The following is a 26,626-nucleotide window of genomic DNA, read 5'->3' as shown; positions in this document are numbered from 1 at the left end:
GATGAATTCATGATGATCTTCTATAAGAAGTGTTTGCACTTCTATAACTGTTTGAAGAATTTCATCACAATGCATCCCTGGAAAGAAAGTTTAAATTTGACTTTGTTAACTCTTGCGCTGAAAAAAGGATCTAGGGAGCTGAAAGACTACTGGCTGCTCTGCTTAATTAGGAGTGTATAAAAAATTGTTTCGAAAGTGCTAGCAAACAGAATGAAAAGACATTAAACTCAATCATCTCTATTAAGGGGAATTTGTTGAAGGCAGATGGATAACTGATGTTTTGGTTGCAAATGTATTTATAGACTCCAGGAAAAGCAGTGGGCAGGAAGTTGCAATATGTAAGATTGATATGGAGAAAGCATTTGATCACATGAACTAGAATTTTCTGGATTACATGATCATGAGAATGAATTTTGGGCACAGGTAGAGAGCTTGAATGAAGGTGTATTACAACTCTGACCTTCTCAATTCTTTTATAACAGTTCTCCACATGTCAAGTTTTTCAGCATTAGGCGATTGAGACAAAGTGATCCTCTATCCCCCCTACTATTAATTTTGCCATAGAAGTCTTAAGTAAGCTAACTAGAAGAGCTGTTGATTGTTGTTCTCTAGAAGGCTTTCAAGGGAGCTCTTCCTAAGAACCTATAGCTTTGCATTGGTTTTGTCAATGAATGGGATCCTCTATCCCCCTACTATTCATTTATGTCATAGAAGCCTTAAGTAGACTATTCAGTTCACCTGTTGGATTATCTCCTTGAATTGATGGTGCTATCTGACCAAGCTGGGGTGGTTGTGGCTGTTAATTGTGTTCATTTGCATTGACACATTGTTAAGTGTTTGGGTATTGACAGGGTGTGGTTCCTTTTTATTGTTACTCTTTGCTCAACTAATATTCAATCTTCATTGATTTGTTTTTTTCCTTTTCTCCTCTTTTGTCCACTAATCTTTGTAGATGTAAATCAGTCCTCTAATATCAAGATTAAATTTAGTGATTAACAGAATAGAACAGATCTGAATAACTGTATAAGAGAGGAAGATGGCGAAGAGAAGAAGAAGTCGAATTAATTACCCTTCTCCTCTAACCCTATTTTTTATTAATCTCTAAAAAATTGATGATGACAAGTATACCCTTAAGTGGCGGCCAGCTTGGCAGTTACATAAAGAAAGTAAAATAAGAACAAATAACAGGCCCATTAAGTGAGGCCCATCAACATAAAATAAAAGATAAAATAAAGGATATCACATGAGAGGCTGTTAGGGCCCATTCAGCCCAGCCTCTTTACACTCCCCCTCAAGCTAAGCATAGATGTCAACCATGCCCAGCTTGCTTATATAGTGTGTAAATTCCCCCCTGGGAACTCCCTTGGTCAAGATATCAGCCAGTTGCTCTTCTGATGTGATAAATGGTAAACAAACTTCTCCTGAAGAGACTCTTTCCCTTATGAAATGCCTATCAACCTCAATGTGCTTAGTTCTGTCATGCTGAACAGGATTATGTGCAGTGTTTATAGCAGCTTGGTTGTCACAATAGAGCATCATTGGTTTTTCGTAGTCCACCCCCAACTCCTCTAGAAGGGATCGTAGCCATAGTAATTCTGACACACCATGAGCCATTGCCCTGTATTCTGCTTCAGCTGAAGATCTAGCAACTACTGATTGTTTCTTATTCCTCCAAGACACAATATTCCCAACAACCAGAGCACAATAACTAGAGGTGGACCTTCTGTCATCAATACATCCTGCCTAATTTGCATCAGTAAAGGCTTCCAGCTTCATGTGACCATGCTTAGCAAATAGAATACCTTTCCCTGGAGTACCTTTCAAGTAGCACAGAACCCTTTCTGCAGCAGCTAGATGAGTATCTTTGGGAGAATGCATAAACTGACTGAGAACACTTACTGCATAGGAAATATCTGGCCGAGTCATGCAAAGGAATAACAACTTCCCAAGCAGTCTCTGAAACACTCCTTTATCAGACAAAGGTGCACCATCTGTGGCAGAAAGCTTATGATTAGGATCAATGGGAGTGGAGATGGGTTTAGCTCAAAGTTTTTCAGTTTCAGCAAGAAGATCAAGGACATATTTGCGCTGAGATATGAATATTCCATCCTTAGATCGAGCAACTTCAATGCCCAAGAAATACCGAAGATCTCCAAAATCTTTGATGTCAAATTCAGAGTTGAGAAATGCTTTTAGTTTACTGGCCTCTTCAATGTCATTACCCGTGATCACAATATCATCAACATAAACAATCAAGAAGGTCACCAGAGAGTCATTTCTCTTCAAGAACAGTGTATGATCAGATTGTGTTTGAATGTAGCCAAAGGAGACAAGAGCAGCCCAAAATCTCTCAAACCAAGCCCGAGGAGATTGTTTGAGACCATAAAGGGATTTGTGTAGTTTACACACCTTGCCTTTCATTTCTTTCCCATACACTTCTGGAGGTAGAGACATATAGACCTCTTCATGTTGTTCTCCATTCAAGAAGGCATTCTTAACATCAAACTGGTGTAGGGGCTAGTCAAAAGTAGCTGCTAGAGAAAGTAAAACCCTGACTGAAGTTATCTTAGCTACAGGAGCAAATGTCTCCAGATAGTCAATGCCATACATTTGGGTGTAACCCTTAGCAACCAACCGAGCCTTAAACCTCTCAACAGAGCCATCGGAGTGATATTTAATAGTAAACACCCATTTACAACCCACTGGTTCCTTTCCTTCCGGCAAGTCCACAATGTCCTAGGTATGATTCTTATGCAATGCATCAAGTTCGGTCATCATAGCATCCCTCCATTCAGCTTGAGATAAAGCTTCCGCAGACCTGGGTATCACATGGGAAGAAACAGAGGCAAGAAAAGAGTAGTAGGAAGGGGAGAGAAGGCTGTAAGATAAGTGTTTGGATATACAATGGGCTGTACACTTCCACTTGTCCTTGCAAAGAGCAATAGGAAGGTCAAGGTCTGGAACAGTTAGAGATGGGTCAGTAGAGGGCTGACCTGTTTCCTCAGGAATGATGGGAGTGGCAAGATGCTCTTCTGAAGGAGTGGAAACAACCTGCACATGTCTGAATCTCCGCCTTTGGTACCACCTCTGGAGAGCAAGAGCAGAAGCAGGAGGGGGAGTAGGGACATCAGGGGTAAGTCCAGTGGAAGAGGTGGACACCCCATGATCGGACTCAAAAGGAATGGGAAGGGGAACAGCTGGAGACATAGCAAAGTACTCATCAGATTTCTCCCCCTCAGGAGGAATACTAAAGAAGGGAGTTAACTCTGCAAAGGTGACATCTCGAGATACAAAGCGGGTGCCATGAACCGGATCAAAGTAGCAATAACCCTTCTGTGTGGAAGCATATCCCAGAAACACGCACTTATGAGCCTTGGGTTTAAACTTGTGCCTTTGGTGATTATGAATATGCACATAGCAAGTACACCCAAACACACGGAGAGGAAGAGAAGACTAAAAGGGGTTTTAAAGCCAAGGACCCGGGAGGGCATACAGTTGATCAGAAAGGTAGTAGTAAGAACATCTCCCCAAAACTTTATAGGAACATGGGATGCAAATAAAAGGGATCTAGTAGCCTCAACCACATGCCTGTTCTTTCTTTCCGCCACCCCGTTTTGTTGTGGAGTGTAGGAACAAGAACTTTGATGAATAACCCCAAAAGTTTCAAGATAGGTGGAGAGGGTTCTCTCAAAATACTCCTTAGCATTGTTAGAGCGGAATATTTTGATACGGGTATTAAACTGGGTGAGGATGAGTTCATGAAAATTTTTCACAATAGCTGGTACTTCATCCCTGGATTTCATGAGATAAATCCAAGTGTAACGTGAGTAATCATCAATGAAAAGGATAAAGTACCTGTAACCCCCCATGGTTAGCATGTGATATGGCCCCCACACATCAGAGTGAACAATATGGAAAGGAGAAAATGATCTTTTATTGCTAATTGAATAGGAATGTCTACAATGCTTTGCCAGCTCACATGATTCACAATGAAGACTCGATAAAGACACTCCTTTAAACATATGTAGGAACAAATGACTCAAAGTAGAAAAGGACAAGTGACCAAACCGAAAATGACATAATAAAATTTTGTTAACAGACTCTGACACGACTGACTCTAAGGCAACTCCATGAGGTGGTCCCAAAGCTTGATCTGGTGTGTCCAGCAAGTATATTCCGTTCTCATGGCCACTCCCAATCATCCTCTGAGACTATAGGTCCTAGAAAACACAATGAGTGGGAAAGAAGGTTATGTTGCAATTCATTGACTTTGTTAAGCTACTAACAGATAAGAGGTTTGTGTTAAGCTTAGGGACATGAAGAACAAAAGATAAGAACAGGGTGTTAGAGGTCTTTATATCACCTTTACCAGAGATGGGGGCAAGGGACCCATCGGCAAGGGATATTTTCTCTTTCCCAGAGAGGAGGTGATATGAGCAAAACAGGTTAGATAGGCTGGTCATATGGTCTGATGCTCCAGAATCAATAATCCAAGGGATTTTACGATTACCTAAAGCTAAAGCATGATTCGCAGAAGCACGAGTACCTGAGTGAGCAAAAGCCGATGAAGATGATGTACTATTGGAATGGTGAGTTGAAGAAACTGTAGCTTCCAGGTGATTTAGGAGCCTCCCATACTTCTCAAAATCCAGCTTCATTGCAGCCAACTGCTCAATAGTTGAATTTTCTTCGCTTTCCTTACTTCCCCCTTCAGGCACTGTAGCAGCATTAGCAGTCTTGGATTTTCCCACTTGACTGCCCTTCTTAGGGTTATTATTGTTCTTAAATCTATCAGGAAGAAGTTCAGGATGAAGCTTCCAGCAGGTGTCCTTTGTATGCCGTGGTTTCTTGCAATATTCACATAACTGCTCTCTTTTTTCAGTAGGGCCCTTCGGTTTTATTCCCGCATGTGCAAAATGTTCTGTAGATGGACTCTGCAACTGCACCTGCCGCCTAGTCTCCTCACTACTTATCATAGCATATGCCTGTGAAAGAGTAACCTCATCCCTGGCCAAAATGTTATGTCTGATAATATCAAACTCAGGGTTGAGTCCAGTGAGAAACTCAAACACCCTATTTCTCTCCACTAGCTTTCTATACATTTCAGCATCCTTTTTACTCTCCCATACCACTGTTTCCATAACATCAATTTCCTGCCATAGGGACTTTAGTATAGAGTAGTAGATTGCCACACTCTTCTCCCTCTGTCTCAGGTTCTTCACATCACTTTTCAATTTGTATGCTCTGGCTACATTTAGTTTCTGTGAATAGGTCTCAGTTACACTGTCCCATATCTCCTTAGCCGAAGACATCCAGAGATAGTGTTGGCTTATATGAGGTTGCATAGAGTTGACTAACCATCCTATAACAGTATAGTTCTCTTGCATCCATCTTTCAAATTCAGGGTCTGTCTCTTCGGGTTTCACCTTGCTGCCTGTGAGATACCCGAGTTTTCCTCTACTACAAACATAGATTTTTATAGACTGGGCCCAGGCAAGATAGTTCGTCCCATCTAGCTTAATTGTGGTAACACCCGTCAAAACGAAATCTACTGGAGTAGGTCCAGAAGCTGGCACCTGCTTGAACTCACTTCTGTATGTCTCCATTAATCAAACGAAAATCAAAGAACAGAAAATTTTGACTATGTAAACTTACTTGAAGTCAAACTAGAACTTGGGTGCTTGAAAAACTAGGGTTTTGCTCCGTCTAGCAGATGGGCGGGAGAGAGAAGACACTGCCGCACCTACCAGAGTAACCCAAACTCTTCCAAACCTGAACCGCCCTCCTTTAGCAGTCACAAGACACCTTCCAAGCACAGAGCGCCACACCCAAGCTTCACCTTTCCTGGTAACTCGAAAATCTCCAGTCAGCTAGGGTTTTGGGCAGCAGCAAAACAGCATCACTTCTTGGCAAAATCTGGCCAGAACTAAACTCTCCAAACCCTTCTACCAACTGGGCAAGTGATTCTCTATACTATAGAGAACCTATCTCTCCATACACTCTCTTGATTTTAGAGTGTACATGAACAAAGAAAAAAAGAAGAAAGAGGAACTGAACCCGCTCTGATACCAAGATGTAAATCAGTCCTCCAATATCAAGATTAAATTTAGTGATTAGCAGAATAGAACAGATCTGAATAACTGTATAAGAGAGGAAGATGGCGGAGAGAAGAGGTAAGAGAAGAAGAAGTCAAATTAGTTACCCTTCTCCTCTAACCCTATTTTTTTATTAAACTCTAAAAAATTGATGATGACAAGTATACCCTTAAGTGGGCGGCCAGCTTGGCAGTTACATAAAGAAAGTAAAATAAGAACAAATAACAGGCCCATTAAGTGAGGCCCATCAACATAAAATAAAAGATAAAATAAAGGATATCACATGAGAGGCTGTTAGGGCCCATTCGGTCCAGTCTCTTTACATTTGTTTGCTATAAAAAACTTGACTTCTTTACAAAATGACAAATAGTAGTTATCTCCTTTTTCAAAATCTCTTTGTTCTATTCAATTTATTTTTCCTACAAAATTTTACCTTGTACTGATGAGGTTATTACCTTGTTTTTTAGATTTTTAAGTGAGTACAGGTTTGATGTCTCCAAACTGGAACCTTTGGTGGCAAAGGTGAGGTTCTAAGTTTTACTTTTCATGTCAGGCTCCTGAAATGAGACATTCTTTCTGTTATAATCTGGCAAATTGTCTCATGAACTTTGTTTTCTCCGTTCTTCATCAAAATGCCTATCCATTTAGCTATCTCCGTTCTTCATATTCTGCAGCCTCACTCTCCAGATAATCGTGCTTTAGCAAGAGAATGCAAAGATGTAAAAATAGACAGAGTGTATATAGGCTCATGTACTGGTGGAAAGACTGAAGATTTTATGTCTGCAGCCAAAGTTTTTCTAGCTTCAGTAAGGAACTCAAGTTGTCTTATTCTTGTTATTGTTCTTAGTAACTATTTTCTTTTTGGCATATGCCTTTGAGTTTAGAATGTTGTGCATTACGTGCATTTGTTTTTGGCTTTTATTGATACATCAATTTTATTTAATCAGCATGTTTTTTTTTATTATTCTTATAAAATTTTCTTTTCCTTTTTCATTGTTGCCATTTCTTGTGATTTTTTTGCTGTTTATGTTTAATGCAATAAACTCAGTCAAAAATAAAAGTGGCATATATGGAAAAAAAGCCTATAAAGTTGTGCTTGATGTTTGTAAAATTGAATGTGCTTTGCCAATGACTTCTCTGTTATGTGACAAGGAACCTAGTTTCTATGGTAATGTTTTGGCTGAAATTGATCATGCACAAAGAATGCATGCTGCCTATGCTAGAACTGCTTGTGGTTAATAAACATGCATGCATATGAAATATAATCATATGAGATGAAGTTGTTCTGATCTGTTCCTTCATATAGTATAAACTGGTGTTTTGCAGTCCAACAGTTAAATGAGTTTCTTTTTTTGATGAGCAACTGAATATATATTAAATAAAAAGACTCCAACTACTCAAAACAGAGAAGCGGAGCACAAAACAGAATATAATATAGAAGATCACCACTCAAAAAAGACCCTACAACAAAGATATTACAAATTACAGCCCGGACCTGGGCAGCCCCATACTAAAATCTCTTTCCCTATCCCCGCTCTTGCTAAGGAATCTGCCAACACATTTGCAGACCTAGGAACCCAATTGAATGAGGCATTCAACAATATTCCAGTTGCTACTGCTCCCCTCACCAGCTACCTAAATTCCCAGGGAAGGTAATCTTGTGCTTTCATCCAATGTATTATAGTCTGACAGTCCCCTTCAACAATCACATCTCTCCATCCTTGTTGCCGTATTAGTTTCAAGTTTTGAGTTAATGCAAGCAATTCTACTCTTAAGGAATTACCTTGTCCTGCTGGGCCTGTGAAACTGAAGATAATATTACCATGCTGATTCCCAAAACAACACCTGTCAAAATTAAACTTGATTTAACCTGCTGCAGGAGGGGACCAGGCTAGCACAGTTTTCTGTTTACTCAATTTGAAACCAGCTACTGTTTGCCATCCCCTTAATAAGTCATTTAAAGAGACTCCTTTATACTTCTGTCACTAGCACCCTAGGAGGGGACCAGGCTAGCACAGTTTTCTGTTTGCTCAATTTGAAACCAGCCACTGTTTTCCATCCCGTTAATAAATCATTTAAAGAGACTCCTTTAAACTTCTGTCGCTGGCACCCAATGTGCTACCCTGATTAGATTGATTTCTATATGCTCTTCAACTAATTTATGACTTTCCAGCAGTTAAATGAGTTAACCTAGATCCAGGCCTCCAGCAAGCTTTTCCACCTATTAATTTAGTTCGGGTACCTATATATCTATGTTGGGGTAACCTAAAGTCATACGAAGCATCAGAGTTAGGCATGGGAGAGGAGAGGAAGTTCAAGCTGGTGGGGAAATGGAGACTGGATTTGTCCATTGAAGCAAAATCTTTCCTCTTTGAGCAGGGAAGGACAAAGGGGAAGACTATTGAAAATCAGAGAAGGGAGCAGGGCGTCGATTCTTCTAACAGAGGAGGCCTGTGTGTGGCTGAAAGGCTTTGTAGATGGAGCTGTAAATTCCTTTCGAGAAGAAGGTTGGAGAAACTCGTTGACCTGTGAGAACAAGAGGTTCGAAGCTGTGCTAAAAAGGAATGGAAAAGGGTGGTTCATTATGGTCACCGAACTCTTTGGTTTTAACAAAAAGCAAGTGATGTGTATTCCAGAAGGTCTGAAGCGAAGAGGGTGGGCTTCTTTCGCTTCTAATCTTCAGGCTTTTCTCTTGGAGGTCGTAGGTAGAGTAGAAGAGGCCCCTGGCTCGAAGGTTTGTTCTGTGCTCCGCCCAAAGCTTCACCCTGAAGTTTTGGTGTCCAGCTCGTCTGTCATCCGACGAGTAGCAGTGGAAGAAGGGAGAGGGAGCTGGGAGAAGAGGGTGGTTTTAGTGGCAGAAAGGGTGTTAGAAGATTGGACGAAATTTTTAGAAGTTTTAACAGAGAGGTTGGGATCAGAGGAAGATGTTTTGTTGCTACCTTTTGCTGAAAAGAAAGCCCTACTAGATATTGGAAGTAAGACTTTGTTCTTCAATTCTTTCCTTGTAGAAGGAAGCCTGATTAAGGTCCAGAATTGGGCTCTAGATTGCAACGAAGTTGAACCCAGAGCCGGTAGCTTTTGGATTAAACTTCTTGGTCTTCCCTTCAACCTTTGGAATGACCTTATTCTGGGGAAAATTGCTAGAGCAATGGGTGGAGTTCTGTTGGAGGCTAACTTAAGCAACTTGAGAGCGGTGGAACTTAAGGTTGCTGGGATCAATCCGGAGAACTTGCCGCGGATCTTCGAAGTCCTCTCAGAAGAAGCTTGGCACAAGGTCTGGCTAGTTTCAGAAGTTTTAGCTTTGCTTTGGGGAAGACGACCGGAGGTTGAAGAATCTGACAAGCTCGCAGGGGGGTGTACACGTGGCCTTCAGGGGCTGGCGGGTAAGTCTGTTGAGTGTGGGCGTTTTACAGAGGAAGGGGAACAGTGGCAGGGGTGTTCCAAGACTCAAAGCCTTCCTATTTTGGCTTCTTTTTCAATTTTTTTTGAAGAAGGGTTGTGTAAAGAGGGTGGCCCATCCTATGCTGACGTGGTTAAGTTGGGAAAGAGCGGTTCGCGCGCTAAGTCTCTCTCCGAACCGGCTCTAAGAATGGTCGAGCCGGTCGGGCCAGTGGGTGAACTTACTTGCGGATTTAAAAGCCCACGTGACAACTTAAGTCATCACGTGGGGCGGGGCAGGCATGGGACGATGATAGATGACCTCTTTCATCTATCATTGTCTAAGTCTTGCCCTCTCGACTGTGGAGGGGCGAAATCTGCGAACAAGGCTAGAGAGCGCCAGCCTCTGTGCTGGGTCCGACGAGCAGCCGACGACAAGCAAAATCACAACCTTTCTGATCGCCCGAACCCGCACTATTCGAGAGGTAGACCAGAAGAGAAAGAAGATGCTGATCAAGGATGGTTGAGCTGCGGTTCAGATTCTGATCATGTTGATAGTTCAGACGACTGTGGGAGTTCAGGCAGTGCGGCAGTTGAAGCTCTACCTAAAGATCAAAACAGCGATTCTTTTAGCTTGGACTGTTTGTTCTTAGGGGATTCGGTGGGGGAAGGAAAGGTGGAGGGGGAGGAGCGGGTGTTTGATTTTAACCCATTACTGGCTGAGCCCCCCTCAGTTCTAGTGCTTTGCAAGAGGCCGAAAAGGAGGTTGCTCGGGTCTTCTCAGAGCAGAACAAGGGTACTTCACAGAGAGGTACATACTTGGGTACAGAAAGGGGTCTTTGTGTTGATACAGTGACAGGGATTTCCCTCCCCCATCTCTGGGAGACAGAGTGCTCTGTTTTCCCAAAAAAGAAAGTGACTATCTCTCCTTCGCCTGTGCTCTCTCCTCTCTTCTCTACCTCAGGTAAATCCCTCAACTCTGTCAATTCAGTTTTGGATACTGATGAGCGCTCTGTATCTCTTGTACCAGATTCTCTTCCCAACCAAGAGTCAGAAGCCCCTAGTCTGAAAGCCACATTGAGTCTACAAGGGGGGGAAGTGGGTGAGGAATCATGCAGAGAGACATTAATTAGGGAAATCTTAGAAAGCCTCTTGGGCGAAGTGGAAAGGAAGAATTTGCAGAGAGGGAGCCTGGAGGGGACAAACAGGGTTGTGGTCGGAGGTAAAGTGAGAAGGAACAAGAAGCTTCCTAGGAGTGAGGAGAGTGCTTCTTTAGGGAAAGAGGAAACTTTTGGGGAAGAGTCAGTTGCAGAGTTTGTGAAAAAGTTGGGGTGCAACCTGAAGAACCCGAATGACCTAAAAGCCTACATGCCAAATAAAGAGGACAGCAAGATGAAGTTCAGAAGGCTGAGTGAAGTGGAGAGATTAAAAAAAGATATTGAGGGGGACAAGAAGTTCGAAGTGAAAGGGATTAGAAGAAAAGGGTCTAAATAGTTCTTGGAGGAATTAGGGTTAAAGCCTTTAGTTTTCAATGAGAATTCTAAGTTGGAATGTGAGGGGGTTGGGCAGCTTTAAGAAGAGAGCAACAATCAAAAGGTAATTAAGAAGTTCAATCCGGACGTGGTTATGCTTCAAGAGTCCAAAAGAATGGATTTTGATTGCAGCTGGGCAAGGAGTGTGGAGTTCTAGAGGTATTAAATGGGTGGCTGCTCCTTCGTGGGGTTCCTCGGGAGGAATTGTGACCCTGTGGAAAGAAGAGATTCTCTTAGGTGTGGAGGAGCTAATTGGAGATCACTTCGTCTCCCTGAAGTTCAAACAGGTGGCCAATGGGTATGAATGGGTTCTAACAAATGTGTATGGCCCCAATGATTATAGGCAAAGGGAGAAATTATGGGAAGAATTGAGTGGCATTAGAGGCCTTTGGGATGGACCCTGGTGTGTGGGAGGGGACTTTAATGTAGTGAGATTTATGGAGGAAACCAACAACCCCAGACAGAGAGTGACAACAAGTATGAGGAAGTTCAACTAATTTGTGGACTCTTTTAATCTCAAAGAACTTCCCTTCCTATATAATAACTTCACTTGGTCCAACCTTCAATCTCAGCCAATTTGCTCTAAGTTGGACAGATTTTTGTTTTCAATTGATTGGGAGGATCATTGGGGCAACATTTCTTCTAGGGCTCTCCCTAGACTCACTTCAGACCACTGGCCAATAGTTTTGGTCAAGGAGGAATTAAGAGGAGTAGGGCCTACCCCTTTCAAGTTTGAAAATATGTGGTTGTCTCATCCGGGTTTCACTGAGAAAATCAGAGAGTGGTGAGAGCAAGCGAATCCGGTAGTTGATTGGGAGGGAATGAGGTTCCACAAGAAACTCCAATACCTAAAATCTCAATTAAAGGAGTGGAATATGTTGGAATTTGGAAGATTAGAAGAGACAAAGCAAGTTCTGGTGGAGCAAATTGAGGATTTGGAACTGAAGGAAGAGAGAGGCCCCTTTGGAGAGGAAGAAAGGAAGTTGAGATGGGTTTTAAGGAGGAAGTTGGAGGACATCCTGATCAAGGAGGAAATCAGTTGGAGGCAAAAATCTAGGTGTAAGTGGCTAAGGGAGGGAGACAGAAACACAAGGTTTTTCCATTCAGTGGCAAATGGAAGGAGAAAGAAGAATTACATCTCTAACTTGGAAGTCGATGGAGCAGTCTTGTCTCACCCGGTTGAAATTGTAGAGGCCCTAGTAAATCACTTCAAGTTTATTTTTAGAAGGCCTACGAATGAGAGAGTGTGGTTGGAGGGTTTGGACTGGCCGACTCTTAGTGCAGAGAAGCGAGAGTGGCTAGAAAAAAGATTCGATATGGAGGAGGTAAAGGAAGCAATTTTCTCTATGGATAGGACAAAAGCTCCGGGTCCAGATGGGTTCACAATGGCCTTTTACCAAGATTGCTGGGATATCTTGGAGAATGATCTTGCTTCGGTCTTTTAGGAGTTCCACAGGAGGGGTGTGATAAACCTGGGATTGAACTCAACTTTCATTGCCTTAGTCCCAAAGAAGAAAGATGCCTCCCAACCAAAAGATTTTAGACCTATTAGTCTGGTGACTAGCTTGTACAAAATCATTGCTAAGGTGCTGTCTCTTAGGATAAAGAAGGTGCTCCCCTTTATTATTGCACCCAACCAAAGTGCTTTTGTGGAGGGAAGACAGATCACCGATCAGATCCTCATTGCAAATGAGAGCTTGGAGAGCTTTAGAAAGTCAAAGAAGAAGGGAGTGGTCTGCAAATTGGATCTGGAGAAGGCTTTCGACTTGGTTGATTGGTCATTCTTGATGGAGGTGTTGAGGAGTTTTGGTTTTGGTGACAGGTGGTGCAAGTGGATCTGGGGCTGTGTTAGGACTTGCCATTATTCTATCTTGGTGAACGGGACTGTGGTGGACTTCTTTCCGGCGTTGAGAGGTCTAAGACAAGGAGATCCTCTTTCCCCTTTTCTTTTCACCCTTATTGTTGATGTGTTTGGGCGATTGATCCATAGAGCAGACTCGAGGAATCTGATAAGAGGGTGGAGAGTAGGAAGGGAGGAGGTTCCCTTAACTCTTTTTCAGTTTGCAGATGATACTATCCTTTTTTGTGAAGGAGGGAACCTCAGTTGGATCCGGAATCTAAAGTTGACAATACAACTTTTCGAGCAGATTTCTAACCTCAAGGTAAACTTCGACAAGAGTTGTGTGGTGGGAGTGAATGTGAATGAAAGAGACCTAAGGGAATCTGCAGATGAGCTAGGTTGTGCTATTACGGATTGGCCCCTGACTTACTTGGGCCTTCCTTTAGGAGATAATCCTAAGAGTGTCAGCTTTTGGGCTCCGGTAGTGGAGAGGTTTGAGAAGAGGCTAGCGGCCTGGAAGAGGAGTTATCTTTCTTTAGGTGGAAGAGTCTCTCTCATTAAATCTACCCTAGCTAACCTTCCTGTTTACTTTTTGTCAGTGTTTAAGATCCCCTCAAAGGTTTCAAACCTTTTGGAAAAATTAATAAGGAACTTTCTCTGGGAGCCTGGAGAGGAGAGGAGAGATCATAGGGTGAGTTGGGAGGTGGTCTCTAGGTGTAAATAGGAGGTCTAGGGATTGGTAATTTCAAGAAAAGGAACATGGCTCTTCTAGGGAAGTGGTTGTGGAGGTTCTCTTTGGAAAGGGATAAATTGTGGACTAAGATTGTGGCTAGCATTTATGGGTTGGAAGACAATGGCTGGCATCCTGGAATCTTGGCAAGGGCTTCAACAGCTTCTCCTTGGAAATCCATCCACAATCTGCTTCCAGTTTTCTCCCCTTGGATCAGGTATGGTCTAAACTCTGGTAACCGAATAAATTTCTGGGAACATCTTTGGGTCGGGGATTCTCCTCTGAAAGACAAGTTTCCTTCCTTGTATGCTCTTTCAGACTTGAAAAATGAATCCATTTCTTCTTTCTTAGTCCCTTTAGCTTCCACTTCGGGCTTTGGTTGGAACCTTGGCCTGCGTAGGGCAAGTAGGGATACGGACTTGGATAGCCTGGTAGCTCTGCTACCCTCCCTTGAGGGTGTCTTCCTAAACCCTGCTAAGGAAGACACCAGATTTTGGACCCTTTCTAGCTCTGGTACCTTTTCTTGTGCTTCTTTCTTTGAAACTTTAACTCAGCCTCCTACCCCCCTGGGGTTGTCCTTTCCAGTTAAGGAAATTTGGAGCAGACCTATTCCTCCTTGGGTGGGGTTTTTTTGTTGGGAAATTTTCCTGGAAAGAATCAACACTTTAGACTTACTCCAAAGAAAGAGACCTAACTATTGTTTACTTCCTAATAGATGTGCTCTTTGTAAAGCTAATGGGGAATCTGGCTACCACCTCATGGTCTCTTGTAAGGTTGCTAAATCTGTTTGGGAGTGGGTTTTCTCCCGTTTTGGGTGTTCTTGGTATCCTCCGGAGACTGTCCAAGGTTTGTTTTCCCCGTCTTTTTTCAGTTGGCCTAAGAAGCGAGGGAAGACTATGTGGAGGTGTATTAGGGCAGCGGTTTGCTGGTCTTTGTGGGAAGAAAGAAACTCACACATATTTTCTGACAAGGAAAAAACTTTGGAAGACTTGTTAGACCGAATCCTTATAAGAGCGGTCCACTGGCTAAAATCTTTGAGTCATTTTCAGATTGTCCTATGGATGACTTGCTAAGAAACTGGAAAGAGATTGCTTCCACTGCAAGATGCAAGAGGACTCTTTGTCCGTTCTGGTCCTTTCCCCCCTCGGGCTTTATAAAGCTGAATTTTGATGGCAGCAGTGTAAGGAATCCAGGGCCCTCTGGGATTGGAGGAGTCTTCAGGAATGAGGAAGGGATTGTTACTGCTTTATTCTCTGGCCCTATTGGAGAAGGTGACTCTCTTAGGGCTGAGATCCTTGCAGCGCTTGAAGGAATTCGAAGAGCAAAAGATCAAAATATTAGCCGTTTGATTCTGGAAGGTGACTCGAAGGTGGTGGTTAATTGGTTGAAGACAGAGGACAGTGGTTTGTGGAACTTTAACAATGAGAAAAAACAGTTCTTATGGCTGGGTAGGGACATAGAGATTCAGTACAGCTGGGTGAAGAGGAGTGCCAACTCATTTGCGGATGGGTTGGCCAAGCAAGGAGTGACTAGGGAGGCTGTTTTCTGGGTTAGTTTTTAATTTTCTTTGCTTTCCCTGAGTTTTCTGTTTCTTGGGGAGCTAAGTTATTTTATCTCCCTCTGTATTCCTTTCCCTCTATTCTCTTAATTTAATGAAATTGATGTTATTGATAAAAAAAAAAAGTCATACGAAGCACTATTTAAGAAGTCTAACATCCAGCAATGACAGTCATACATAAATGTCTGTGTCTAGCCCATCCTTTTCTCTGCTCTATCCCTGAGATGAGTTATTTTCTATTTTTCTGTTGTCTTTAGGAATAAAGTTAATTGTCTTAAAGGGTTATAGTAGTTTGAGTCATATTAGAGCAGTTTTAGAATTTTGAAAAGTTGAAAATGCAATCATGTCACCTTTCTTTCAGATCTTTTTTTTTTTAATCTTTTCTGATTGGAAACTGTAACTTTCATTCAAAAATTCATTAACATATTACATATCACACACTCCAAAAAGTGGAGTGTTGATCCCATATATCCACTATTACTATATAGCCCAAAAAAGTTCACCCTTGGTTATTCCTTGCTTAGCTAATGCATCAGCCAAGCCATTGGCTATTCTTCTGACCCATTTGAATTCTGCTTCAATTTCCCTTGTGAGACTTCGTATTTCTCTCATGGGTTGCCTATGGTTCCAGATTCTGAAATTTCCAGCATTTATCCAATCTTTCAGCCTGTTTTTCAAGGGTTAAAACTTGTTTAGGGGATTGGAGGGGTGTTAAGGGATAAGGATGGGAGTATTATAGCTTTGTTCTGGGGTCTGGTTGGCCTTGGGGACTCCACTAGATCTGAATTTCTTGCTTACTTTATGGTATTCAAAAGGAAAAAGATTTGAATCCGGAGTGGTTGGCTCTATAGAAGGGGACTCTCAAGTGGTGGTTGATTGGCTAAAGGATGAGAAGGTAGCCTGGACTTACATAGATGCTGTTAAGATGATTAAATTAAATGGTCAACAAAGGAAATGGCAATCACAATTCAGTGAGTGCCAAGGACGGGGAATGGGTTGGCTGATTCTTTAGCTAAACAGGGGGTAAATAAGGTGCATTTGTACTGGGTTCAATTTCAATCTCTTTCAAAGGGTAATCCTACCCCATTTTCTGGATAATCTTTGTACTTATCTGTTTATATTTATGAAATGAAATCTTATTATCTATCAATAAAGAAAAGGATTAAAACTTGTTTGTTTTTTGTGATATTGATGTAACAAGTAAGTTATTGAGTTATCTAACAGGCCAAGATCTTGTCTACCCAGCTTCTTTGAGTCAGTCAGGACCATTTCACTGATTGACTGTCAGTTTGTGATGACTGATGAGATTTGGGTCTTCTATTTATTTAGGCCACTTTTGGAATTGTTTTGTTGTTTGGTATATAGTAGGATCAGACGATCAGTAGAGCAGTATTTGATTTTCTCTATGGGTTACTTATAGGTCCACCTTTAGTCACGTAACAGTTGAAGTTTGTTCCGTACCAGTTTCCTGGTTGAATTTGAAGTCTCTGAAGGGAGGTCTACGTCCTTGTATTTAATCTATCAATAGAATATTTGTAATTGAACTGTTAGAGTTGAGTTAATGGAATAAATTTTTGTTTTTCCTGAAGTTACCTGTAAGAGTGTATCTTTTTCTTAATCTCTTTCTTCCCTCTTCACCTCTAAAATTCAATGTTTTTTTTTTCTTTGTTCTCTTTCTCTTTTCTATTTAGATCTGAATCCCTTTCTTTTGTAATCCAGATCTTCAATTCTTTTTCTTTACCAACCATGTAAATCCCCAATTGGACTTTCTCCATTTATCCTACATCATATTCCTCATTTAGCTTTTATATATTATAAATCTTGTGGTTGTTTTCGATTTCATTCATTGGTTATTTTTTATTCTGTATGTTTTACATTAATTTGTTATATATTCATTTCATAGTTTCAGACAAAATTGAGAACTTCCGTTACCTTATTAATATTTTATTGTTTTCCAAATTATCTAATTTATTTTTATCAATTTTGATGGTAAATCCGAAGTTTCAGGAAAATTGAGTGGATGAAACTACATAATATTAGAGAAGATTCTCAGATTTGTCAGCAATAAACATAAGTAGAATAGTTTTTTTTTTTGGAAAATTTACTCAAAATTGAAGTTTTGCTAAATAAAATAGTACTGGTTGAAACTTTGACTCTTTTTCTCATTCTAGGTGGTAGATTTTAACTAAAACAGAATATATATTATATGTGTATTAATTTAGGATTGTTCCACTATTCTTCTATGGTTTTCTTGGCAGATCTAATTAGATTATTAGATGTTGGTGGGTAAATTGAGGTCAAAGAAAAAAAACATATGTTGAATCAGATTGAGCCAGCATGGCCCTGTTTTTGTGTTTGTTTTAGGCAATGTTTTAAAATGCGGAGGCGTTACGCAAGGCGTTCCACTACCTAGAGGCGTGAGTCGTAGTTCAGAACGCAAGAGGCGTAAGCCTCCCGAACATAAGCCTCCTTGAGAGGAGGGGGTTAGGAGGAGGATGAAGAGGATGGGGGGATCTCTTTTTTTTTTATTTTTAATAAAAATCTTTTATATTAAGAAGAATAAAGATGCATAACATTAGTTCAAAGGGGGGGGTCTTGTCGAAGCGGAGGCGAGCTCGCGAGGCAAACCACTTTCTTTCCCCTTATCTTTCCTTTTCTCTTTTTTTCTTCTCTTTCTTTTTCTTTCCCTTCCCTTTTTTTTCCTTTCCTTTCCTTTCCTTTTTTTTTCTTTTTTCTTTTTTTTTGTCTTTTTATATCAGATGTGCATGAAGCGCATGAGGCGTATGCCTCTAGCACGCCTCATGCATACGCCTCATGAAAAAAGCACAAGAGGTGTACGCCTCAGCGGTGCCAGCGCCTCTGGCATACGCCTTAGGGCGTTTTGGGAGCGCCTCACCTGGAGGTGCGCCTCACCTGGAGGTGCGCCTCACCTGGAGGTGCGCCTCCAGGCGTATGCCTCTAGCATGCCTCATGAAAAAAGCACAAGAGGCGAGGCACCTGAGGCGTACGCCTCAGAGGTGTCAACGCCTCTGGCATACACCTCAGGGCGTTTTGGCAGTGCACGGCTCCAGGCGTACACCTCCCACACCGTTTAAAACACTGGTTTTAGGAAGACTTATTCATGCAATATTATATTGAATTCATTTAACACTCCAGGCGTACACCTCCCACACCGTTTAAAACACTGGTTTTAGGAAGACTTATTCATGCAATATTATATTGAATTTATTTAACATTATGCTTTATATTTTTTTATTAAGAATGCCAAAATATGATTTTATGGTCTCTTACATGTTTTTTCAATTTTGTTTTTGTTTACATATACCCATTCATGGTAATATGTGGCTCCAGTATATATTTAACAAAAGACATTAAAAAGACATATACCATATGCTGCTACAGCTAGGGGCGTTCACGGTCCAGTTCGGTGCGGTTTGGAGATCTCAAGCCAAACTAGTAAAATATGGTCTGAGAAATTCTCAGACCAAACCAAACTGTTTTATTACAGTTTGGTGCAGTTTCTAATATGGTTTGGGCCATTCTATTGGGCTTTACCCAATTAGAAACCCCAAACATATATGTTTGCATAAATGACAAATGTAGTCATTTAGTCACCGTAAAATCATTGAATCATCGTAATTGGTATGCTATGTAGAGTTTGGATTTCCTCCTCACACCCACCTCCATAGCACGTTGCAGCTGCACATTGGGAACATCTCCCATACTTGTATGTTTTCATTTGTGGGAGATGCTCCCAATGCTTGGCTACAAGTGCTGTGAGGACCATTTTTTGAGGAGGAAATCTGGATTCTGCTATGCAAGCATCAAATTTGGTTAGAACATTATATTTTTAAGGCCTTAAGATCAATTCCATTAATCACGCAAATGACTTAGTTTCAACGTGGACTATTTGAGAGTTTAGAGAGTTTTGGTTGGTTTGGTTTAGTTTCTAAAGTTCAGGAAACTGAACTGAAACTGTAAACCAAAACTTAAAAAGAATCTCAAACTGAACCAAACATTTCAAAGTCCAAGACAAATCAAACCACCAATTTCAGTTTGGTTCTGTTCGGTTTGGCAGTCTGGACCGTATAATGAACACCTACCTAGAGATCTTTCATGGCAGCTTCTATCATCCTAATTGTAGGCTATTTCACTATTGATCCATAAAAACTGTACGCTATTTCACTGGACTCCCAAACAAGCATGCATGCTTTTACAAGCATAAATAATTGATTGCTTCTTGACACATCTTTCGTTTGTTTTCTCAACTAACTCCCCTTCCATGCAGGGGAAGAAGGTGAAGGTGCCAACTTTTCTTGTACCAGCTACCCAAAAGGTTAGTGACTCATCTTTCATGTTATGAAGTTGTTAATGGGGTCAGTTTTATATATCAAAGAAGAAGTTTATATTATAATTAAAAGATGAATCTAATTGATGGACTTTTTGTATCTATCTATTATAAATTTGCCAGGTCTGGATGGATGTATATAGTCTTCCAGTTCCAGGATCTGGTGGGAAGACTTGCTCCCAGATATTTGAAGAAGCTGGTTGTGATACACCTGCAAGTCCTAGCTGTGGTGCTTGCTTAGGTGGTCCCAGAGACACTTATGCACGTATGAATGAACCCCAGGCAAGTTATCATTTTTCTTAAAGATTCAAAGGGACTACTGCTGATTAAATGGATACAAATCGAACCCTCTCCATCCTAAAGGACCTAAACTACTATTGCATATAAAAAATGGAGATGAAGTTAGATTCATGACATCACACAAGGAAATGATGAGCTTTGGTTTCATTGTCTCATGAGTGAAATATCATCTTCATGTGGCTCAACGTCCCATCTTAATAACCTTCAACCAGTGACTGGTTTTTGGGAGAAGCCAAATATTTTTCTTTTCTTTTTTTTTTGTTTGATATATATTGTAGAGTTCTTTATTTTGTTGTGATGCACTTGAGAACCATGGATGGACTTACATGACTCGTTGACATAATATTCGGTTTTTAAACTCTTACATGCGACTGTACATTGCAGGTTTGTGTTTCAACAACAAATAGGAATTTTCCTGGCAGAATGGGGCATAAAGAAGGCCAAATATATCTTGCTTCTCCATATACAGCTGCAGCATCTGCCTTGACTGGCTTTGTTACAGATCCGAGAGAGTTCTTGCAGTAATTGACTTAATGATAATATATGTTATAATCACTGTGCACTACTAAAATTATGTCGGACTTCAAAAAAAATAATTTTTTTTTGGGGGGTCGGGGGCGGGGGGGGGGGGGGGGGAGAGGGGGTTAATATCGAGTTTTCAGTTTAGTTCTACATGTTAGTTTCTTTGTTGAAATTTTACAGGGGTAATATATTTGGTCAATGGAGGAATGTATTAGTCTGAACATATTTGTAGAATGACATTAAATAATATTAGTGTGAGAATAATGAGATAATGTGATGGCTTTTGATTAACGAAGGCCTTGTGTGATTAGGCTGTGTATGGGCTCTTAAAAGCCTTATGAAGCGCAGGAAAGCTCTCCATAGTTTGGCAAGATGCTTAAAAGCCAGAGCCCAAAAGAAGCTTGAGTTCAGAAAAAGACCAAAAGAAGTTGATTTCAATTGAAACTCTTTCCAATTTCTTGTGTTGGCTTGTGGGTTTCCATGATAAATTTAGAAATCTTTCCAACCCAGTTGACTATTATTTATAAGGCAGTCAGGAGACACACCCGTTGGTCATTTTGCACTGTCATGAGACCAAAAACGAGTGTTTGGAGGACAAAATTACGAAACAGGTTTTACAAATTTTATCATATTTATGCCAATACCATTTCCAGTAACATATTTATGTCATGCATGCTACGTGCTCATAGTAATTTAAACATTCCAATGAAGATCCAAGGGTTTTGATGCTTCTACAATCTGATCTTTAGTCTTGACTAGACTAAAAGCGCTTAGGGGGTAGATCGGCCTTAAACCGGCCCTTGTGATATTTTGAACCTGGCGTAAAAGCGCTTGAGATTATGTTGAGTGGATTCAACTAGCTCTAGCCTTTAGTCTTGACTAGACTAATATTATAATATATATTATATATAATTAATAATTTTATACAATTAAATAAGATTATGAATTATTATTGTTTGTTTTCCCCAATAATATTTTCTTTTGGGACTCAGATTTTTAGTTGAGCTTGAATGGATGGGCCAACCTAGCTGAGCAAAACCCGTGATTGACAAATTCTTTCCAAGCTATCTCTGAGCTTGCCACCATGATTTGCACAATTCAGAGCAGAAATATGATTAATTCATGCATGAGAAAAGCCCAAGCCAGGCTGCGCAAAGCCCGGCTAATGTACAGCCTTTCGTGGCTCATCAAAAGTGGCTTTTACTTCTGTAAGCACCCCCAAGATGTGAGCAAGAGATTCATTGTCTAACAAATCAGAAACCGGCTTTATACATTCAAAGATAACCCTAAATTTGTTGCGAGGAAGTTTTGGTTTGGAGAACACTTAAATAATTTGATATTCGGTGTTGAAAGGCTTGGACCAGACTAGACAGTTGAACCGGTGGCTGAATGAATTTTCTGGATTCTGGTTAAATGATGGTTTTCACGATTTGATGGACTAATTGCCCAGTTAACCAGTAAAACCGTGATTCATTGAACATTCTGGTTTTATGTCCGGTCCAAGTGATCAAAACTTTTATTTAGTGGAAAACCCTTTTGTTTAATCAATTTCATTTATTCCTTTAAAGTTCCTTTCATCCTCAACCTGACTCTTGATCCAACTTTAATTTCTTTTTTTCTTTTTCTTTTCTTTGCTGGAACTGCCTTTTGTTCTGACCAAATCTATTAGGTTGTGTTTGGTTTTGAAAGAAAAGGTAAGGAACAGAAGGGAAAGGTAGGAAAAGCTATATAAGGTTTATATATGTTTTGAAAATGATAATTATTCTCTTGTTTTTTGACAGTATTGTATGTTTTTCTTTTTCTTTTTTATTTATTTACCAACATTTCCATGCAGATACAGAGCCAATGCATTTTTCTTCAAATGAAAGAATCTATACTTATCCTTGCAAAATACAGTTCTCATCAAACACCACAGAACAAGGGCTGGCTCGTTGGTGTGTTAGTTGGTTTGTTCCAGTGTTGATGCAGAATCAAATCCCATAATCAGCACATTGGTCTCAGTTTGGAAAGAGTACAAATACGAATATGTACAGTGCAAATACCAAAAAAAAAAAAAAATCAAACACCACAGATATCTTCGATCTGAAAAAAAAAAAAAGTCAAACACCCCAACCCAACTTAATGTTAAAGTGGGCATCTGTTATAAAGTTGCAATTCTTGTCTCTCAATTGATTTTCTCTCTCTCTCTCTCTCTCTCTCTCTCTCTTCTTTTCATTTCTTTTTATCTCTGGGCGCCCAAAAACTATTCCCTTGGCAAATTGGTTAGTTGGGGCTCACTCTTTTGGTAGACAAGAATATTTGCTCCTTTATAAGGATACAACCTGTGTTTCATCTTTTCTTTGTGCCTTTTTCTTTTCATAAGGTCAATTAATATGCTCAAAGACTATCTTTATCCTTGCCAAAAGAAAGAATATGCAGTGAAACTTTCCTTTTTTTAGTGGTTTGATACTCTGGGACAATTCCTTGGAGAGAAGAATTTCCAATGAAAAATGAAAAAGAGGGAAATTACCAAAAGAGAACAATTATATTAAATATTGCCTCAAGGTTTATTGCTTTTAAAGGTTCAGGTTCTTAAAATAATTGTTTTCTTTTCTTTTTTTTTTTTTTTTTTTGGGGGGGGGGGTACAAAACATTACGCAATGCAAATTATCATTTCAATTACTATTGAAAATAGATAACTTTACCCTTCTCACAAATGTGACTGGTTTAGATAGGAAGGGTTCGTTCCATATGTCCAAATTCAGCCATTTTTTTTGGATAATTTTCAAATAAAATCAATTGAACTGAATTTATAGAAGGATAAAGTTGTTAATTTCTACTTTCCTGCAGTCATGAAATGGTGGTTTATATGTCACCATATTCATCCCTCAAAGCTATTATATTAAGATCTTTAATCCTTGTTTTTCAGTTGAACCCCCTACCCCTAAGTTTACTCTAGGTGGAGGGGTGTTCACCTTAATTTTAATAAAATACCATCTTGAGTTCAGCCAAGTTCCACTCCTAATGTCAAATTACGGGGGTGTTCGACAATGTGAATGGTCTTCTTTTCTAAAACAAAAACAACTGCCATGTCAGAAAAATGAATATATTTTTGCTAATTTGGTAGTTTTTTTTTGTTTTAAAAAAATAAAACTATTTACATTGTCAAACACCCACTAAGACTTTTTGACCAACAGTTAAAAATCATATTTGGTAGGTTCTACCCAGAACCGAATGGAACTGACCCCAAACTGGCCTTGAAACCCAATCTGTTATAGGGTAGAGTATAGTTCCAAATTCATGGAACCGACCCCCATCTTGGTAGGTTCCAAGGTTTAGGGGTTTACCCTACCCAAACTGACCTTGATTGGCCTTGGTGGAACTTGCCTTGAAATAAACCCCAAAATATATAGTTTTGGGGATGTGAAGATTTGAACCCAAGCGCTCATGGTTACAAAGGCCATTGTCTCATTTGACCATTGAGTTACGCAAGTTATTTGATCATTTGTTTTAATTTTAATATTTGAATGTGTATGATAAGTAATGTAAAAGGTAATGTTTACAAAATTTAAGTTTAAATTATAATTTTTGAACATATAATGATAATCTACATATTAAGTTACTCAGTTTAATCAATAACAATAATATAAATTTTAAACTATATAATATATTTATTGAAAATCAAGTTTTTAAAGAACATGCTTCCTTTTTTTTTACTAGTATTTGTGTACGTACATGACACATTTTGTGATGTTGATAGTATATAATATAATTCCAGAATTGTTTTGCAATTTTTTTACTATTTCTACACCTATAAAAATTATTCTTATTTATCACATTTATTATGGTTCATTAATATAAAGATATGTCCAAATAAAAATCTTGCAAAGGTAACGAGAATTAATAAAGTTCTTATTATTCTTATTTATTATGGTTCATTAATAAAATCAACAAAATTAAAAAAAATTAATAATTTTGATCAATTACCTTCATCAGAATTTTATTTGAATTCTCGTTACCTTTGAAAGAATTAACTTCTATATGATAAATCCAAATTCAGCTTCTTCAATCGCTAAAAACCTTATAATGAATTGCTATGAAAAATATCACTTGCTCTTGCAGATATCTTGCCATCCAATGATGTGGGATTTAAGGTAATGAAAATGAAAAATTAATCCACCATATGTTGGAACTAAAGAAGAGAAAACCATTTGATACCTTAATGATCAAGAACTGAACCAATGAAAATATGTTTTTAAAAAAACAAGAAATAGTTTAAAGAATAAATTTCTCATCCATTTGCAAGTTGGAAATCTCTTCATGGTGGTTAATGTAGTTCAACATTGGCTATTTAGAGCATAAGATGTACTTTCAGTTTTTTTTTTTATTTAAATAAATGAAAGGATAAATTGCTAAAACCTCCTGTAAAATTTTTGATCATTGCTGAACACCCCCTAAAGTTTGGTAAATGCAATCACCTCCCATGAACTTTTTGACACAGTTACAAGTAGACCCTTTTGTTAGAATCTTCTAATAAAAAGCAAAAAAATGTCCAAAATACCCATGTAGTTACTTTTGACCAAAATATTTATTTTCCAATTTTTTTCTTCGTATCAATCACTACCCCAATTAAGGGTGTCAATGGACCGGTTTTGGACTGGACCCCATTCAGTCCAAAATCAATTTGAATGGATTGGATGGACCAAAAAGACATAGTGGATTGGACTAATCCGGTCCAAAATATTTATTAGATTGGATTGGACCTGGTCCATCCATAATAAATTTATATTGGATTTGGTTAAATTAAGCCATTATCTGGTCCATTGATATAAGATAAGAATATAGGTGTCAATGGACTGGGTTTGGGTTGAAACCAATCTAAATTAAAATGAATTTGAACAAATTGGATGGTCCGAACCTTGAATTGGACCGGTCCAAAATGGTCCAAATTATTTATTGGATTGGATTGGACCTGGTCCATTTGTAATGGACTCACATTGGACTGGATTGGATTGTACCAAATCTAGTACAATTGACATCCCTAACCCCAACCCTTCTAATCTCTTTTTCGGAATTGATGTATTTTCTAAATTTTCCCTTCATATCAATTGCTCAAAGGTAAAATTGCAACTTTAAACTCTCTTTTTTTGTTGTTAATAACATTTATATTGTTTTATTTATAAATCAACCTTAATAAAAATTACATGGGCATTTTGGACATTTTCATGCCTCTTGTTAGAGGATTTTACAAAGGGGGTCTATTTGCAATTGTGCCAAGGAGTTTAGGGGAGGTGATTGTAATTACCAAACTTGGGGGAAGTTTGTGCAATGGTCAAAAACTTCAAGGGAGGTTTGAGCAATTGCCATTGTTTGTTTTCCAATTATTGAACAAAAAGAGGGATTTTTGTGTGTTTTTCCTAACAAGCATTAAATGAGAATGTTAAGTAACATTTTTGCCATTGGCTTGTTTTACAATTATGAACGAAAATAATGGAGTTTTGTGCCTTCTTTGTAAGAAGCATTAAATGAGAAAGAAGAGTCATTTCATGATAAACATTAAATAAGAAAACAAAATTACATATTTATCATTGCTCATTAGAAAGAACAGGTTCCACAGGTAGACCCTGGAATCGACCTATGAACCACCACAGCCAGAATTGACCCTGAAGGTAGGTTTCAGTTCCGAAAACTTGAAACTGATCTCTACAGTACAGGGTATGTTCTAGGTTCTGCCATGGAACCGAACCAAAGTGACCCATGCTCACCCTTAATATTTGGTGAAAGTTGTTTCAATTTGAAATAGGGACAGTAGCTCTACATCAAGTTTCATGTACAAGGACAATTGAAGAAACAAGATTCAGGGGTGGAGATCAAACTATTATGCTGTGTTTGGTTTAAAGGAAAAAGTAGAGAAAGGAAGGGAAAGGCAGGGAAACCTTTACAAACCTTGTATGGGTTTCCCTACCTTTCCTTTCCTTTCCCTACTTTTTCTTTTAAACCAAACACAGCCTTAAGGTTTGGTTTTTGAAATTTCAAGAAGTCTTGACTTGAAAACATATGTTAGTAAATGGAAAATAAATGAAAATGACAAATTAATACAGATACAACAAGGATTGGAGTGATGTGACCATATACTTGCACGAGAGTTATGGGCCTTGATCCCTATTTATATTGTTTTCTTTGTTGGAAAGTTGGGGTTCACAACTAACCTGAACGTCTCTTGGCTTAGTTCACTCCCTCTTACAAGTGTTTCTAAGGACTAGGCTTCCTCTAAGAACTTGTCATTAGTCCTTGACTCTATCCAAGCCAAGCCGATTCATGTTGGCTTCACAAGAGTCTTTAAA

General features: G+C 39.4%; 1 protein-coding gene across 1 annotated transcript in view; it reads left to right on the top strand.

The window, feature by feature from the left end:
• Positions 1-20,391, top strand: part of IIL1 (isopropyl malate isomerase large subunit 1) — a 30,044-nt gene extending 9,653 nt beyond the window's left edge. Inside the window, exons 11-15 of the mRNA XM_010264157.3 lie at positions 6,563-6,617; positions 6,770-6,901; positions 19,422-19,469; positions 19,605-19,763; positions 20,166-20,391. Of these exons, the coding sequence (XP_010262459.1) occupies positions 6,563-6,617; positions 6,770-6,901; positions 19,422-19,469; positions 19,605-19,763; positions 20,166-20,306 (535 nt within the window). The 3' untranslated portion in view covers positions 20,307-20,391. The remainder of the gene's footprint in view (positions 1-6,562; positions 6,618-6,769; positions 6,902-19,421; positions 19,470-19,604; positions 19,764-20,165) is intronic.
• Positions 20,392-26,626: the final 6,235 nt, after the last annotated feature.

Source organism: Nelumbo nucifera, chromosome 3, assembly GCF_055504915.1.
Source record: "Nelumbo nucifera cultivar China Antique chromosome 3, China Antique-T2T, whole genome shotgun sequence".
In the NCBI taxonomy this organism is placed as follows: domain Eukaryota; kingdom Viridiplantae; phylum Streptophyta; class Magnoliopsida; order Proteales; family Nelumbonaceae; genus Nelumbo; species Nelumbo nucifera.
This window is presented reverse-complemented; position numbering and strand designations above follow the sequence as displayed.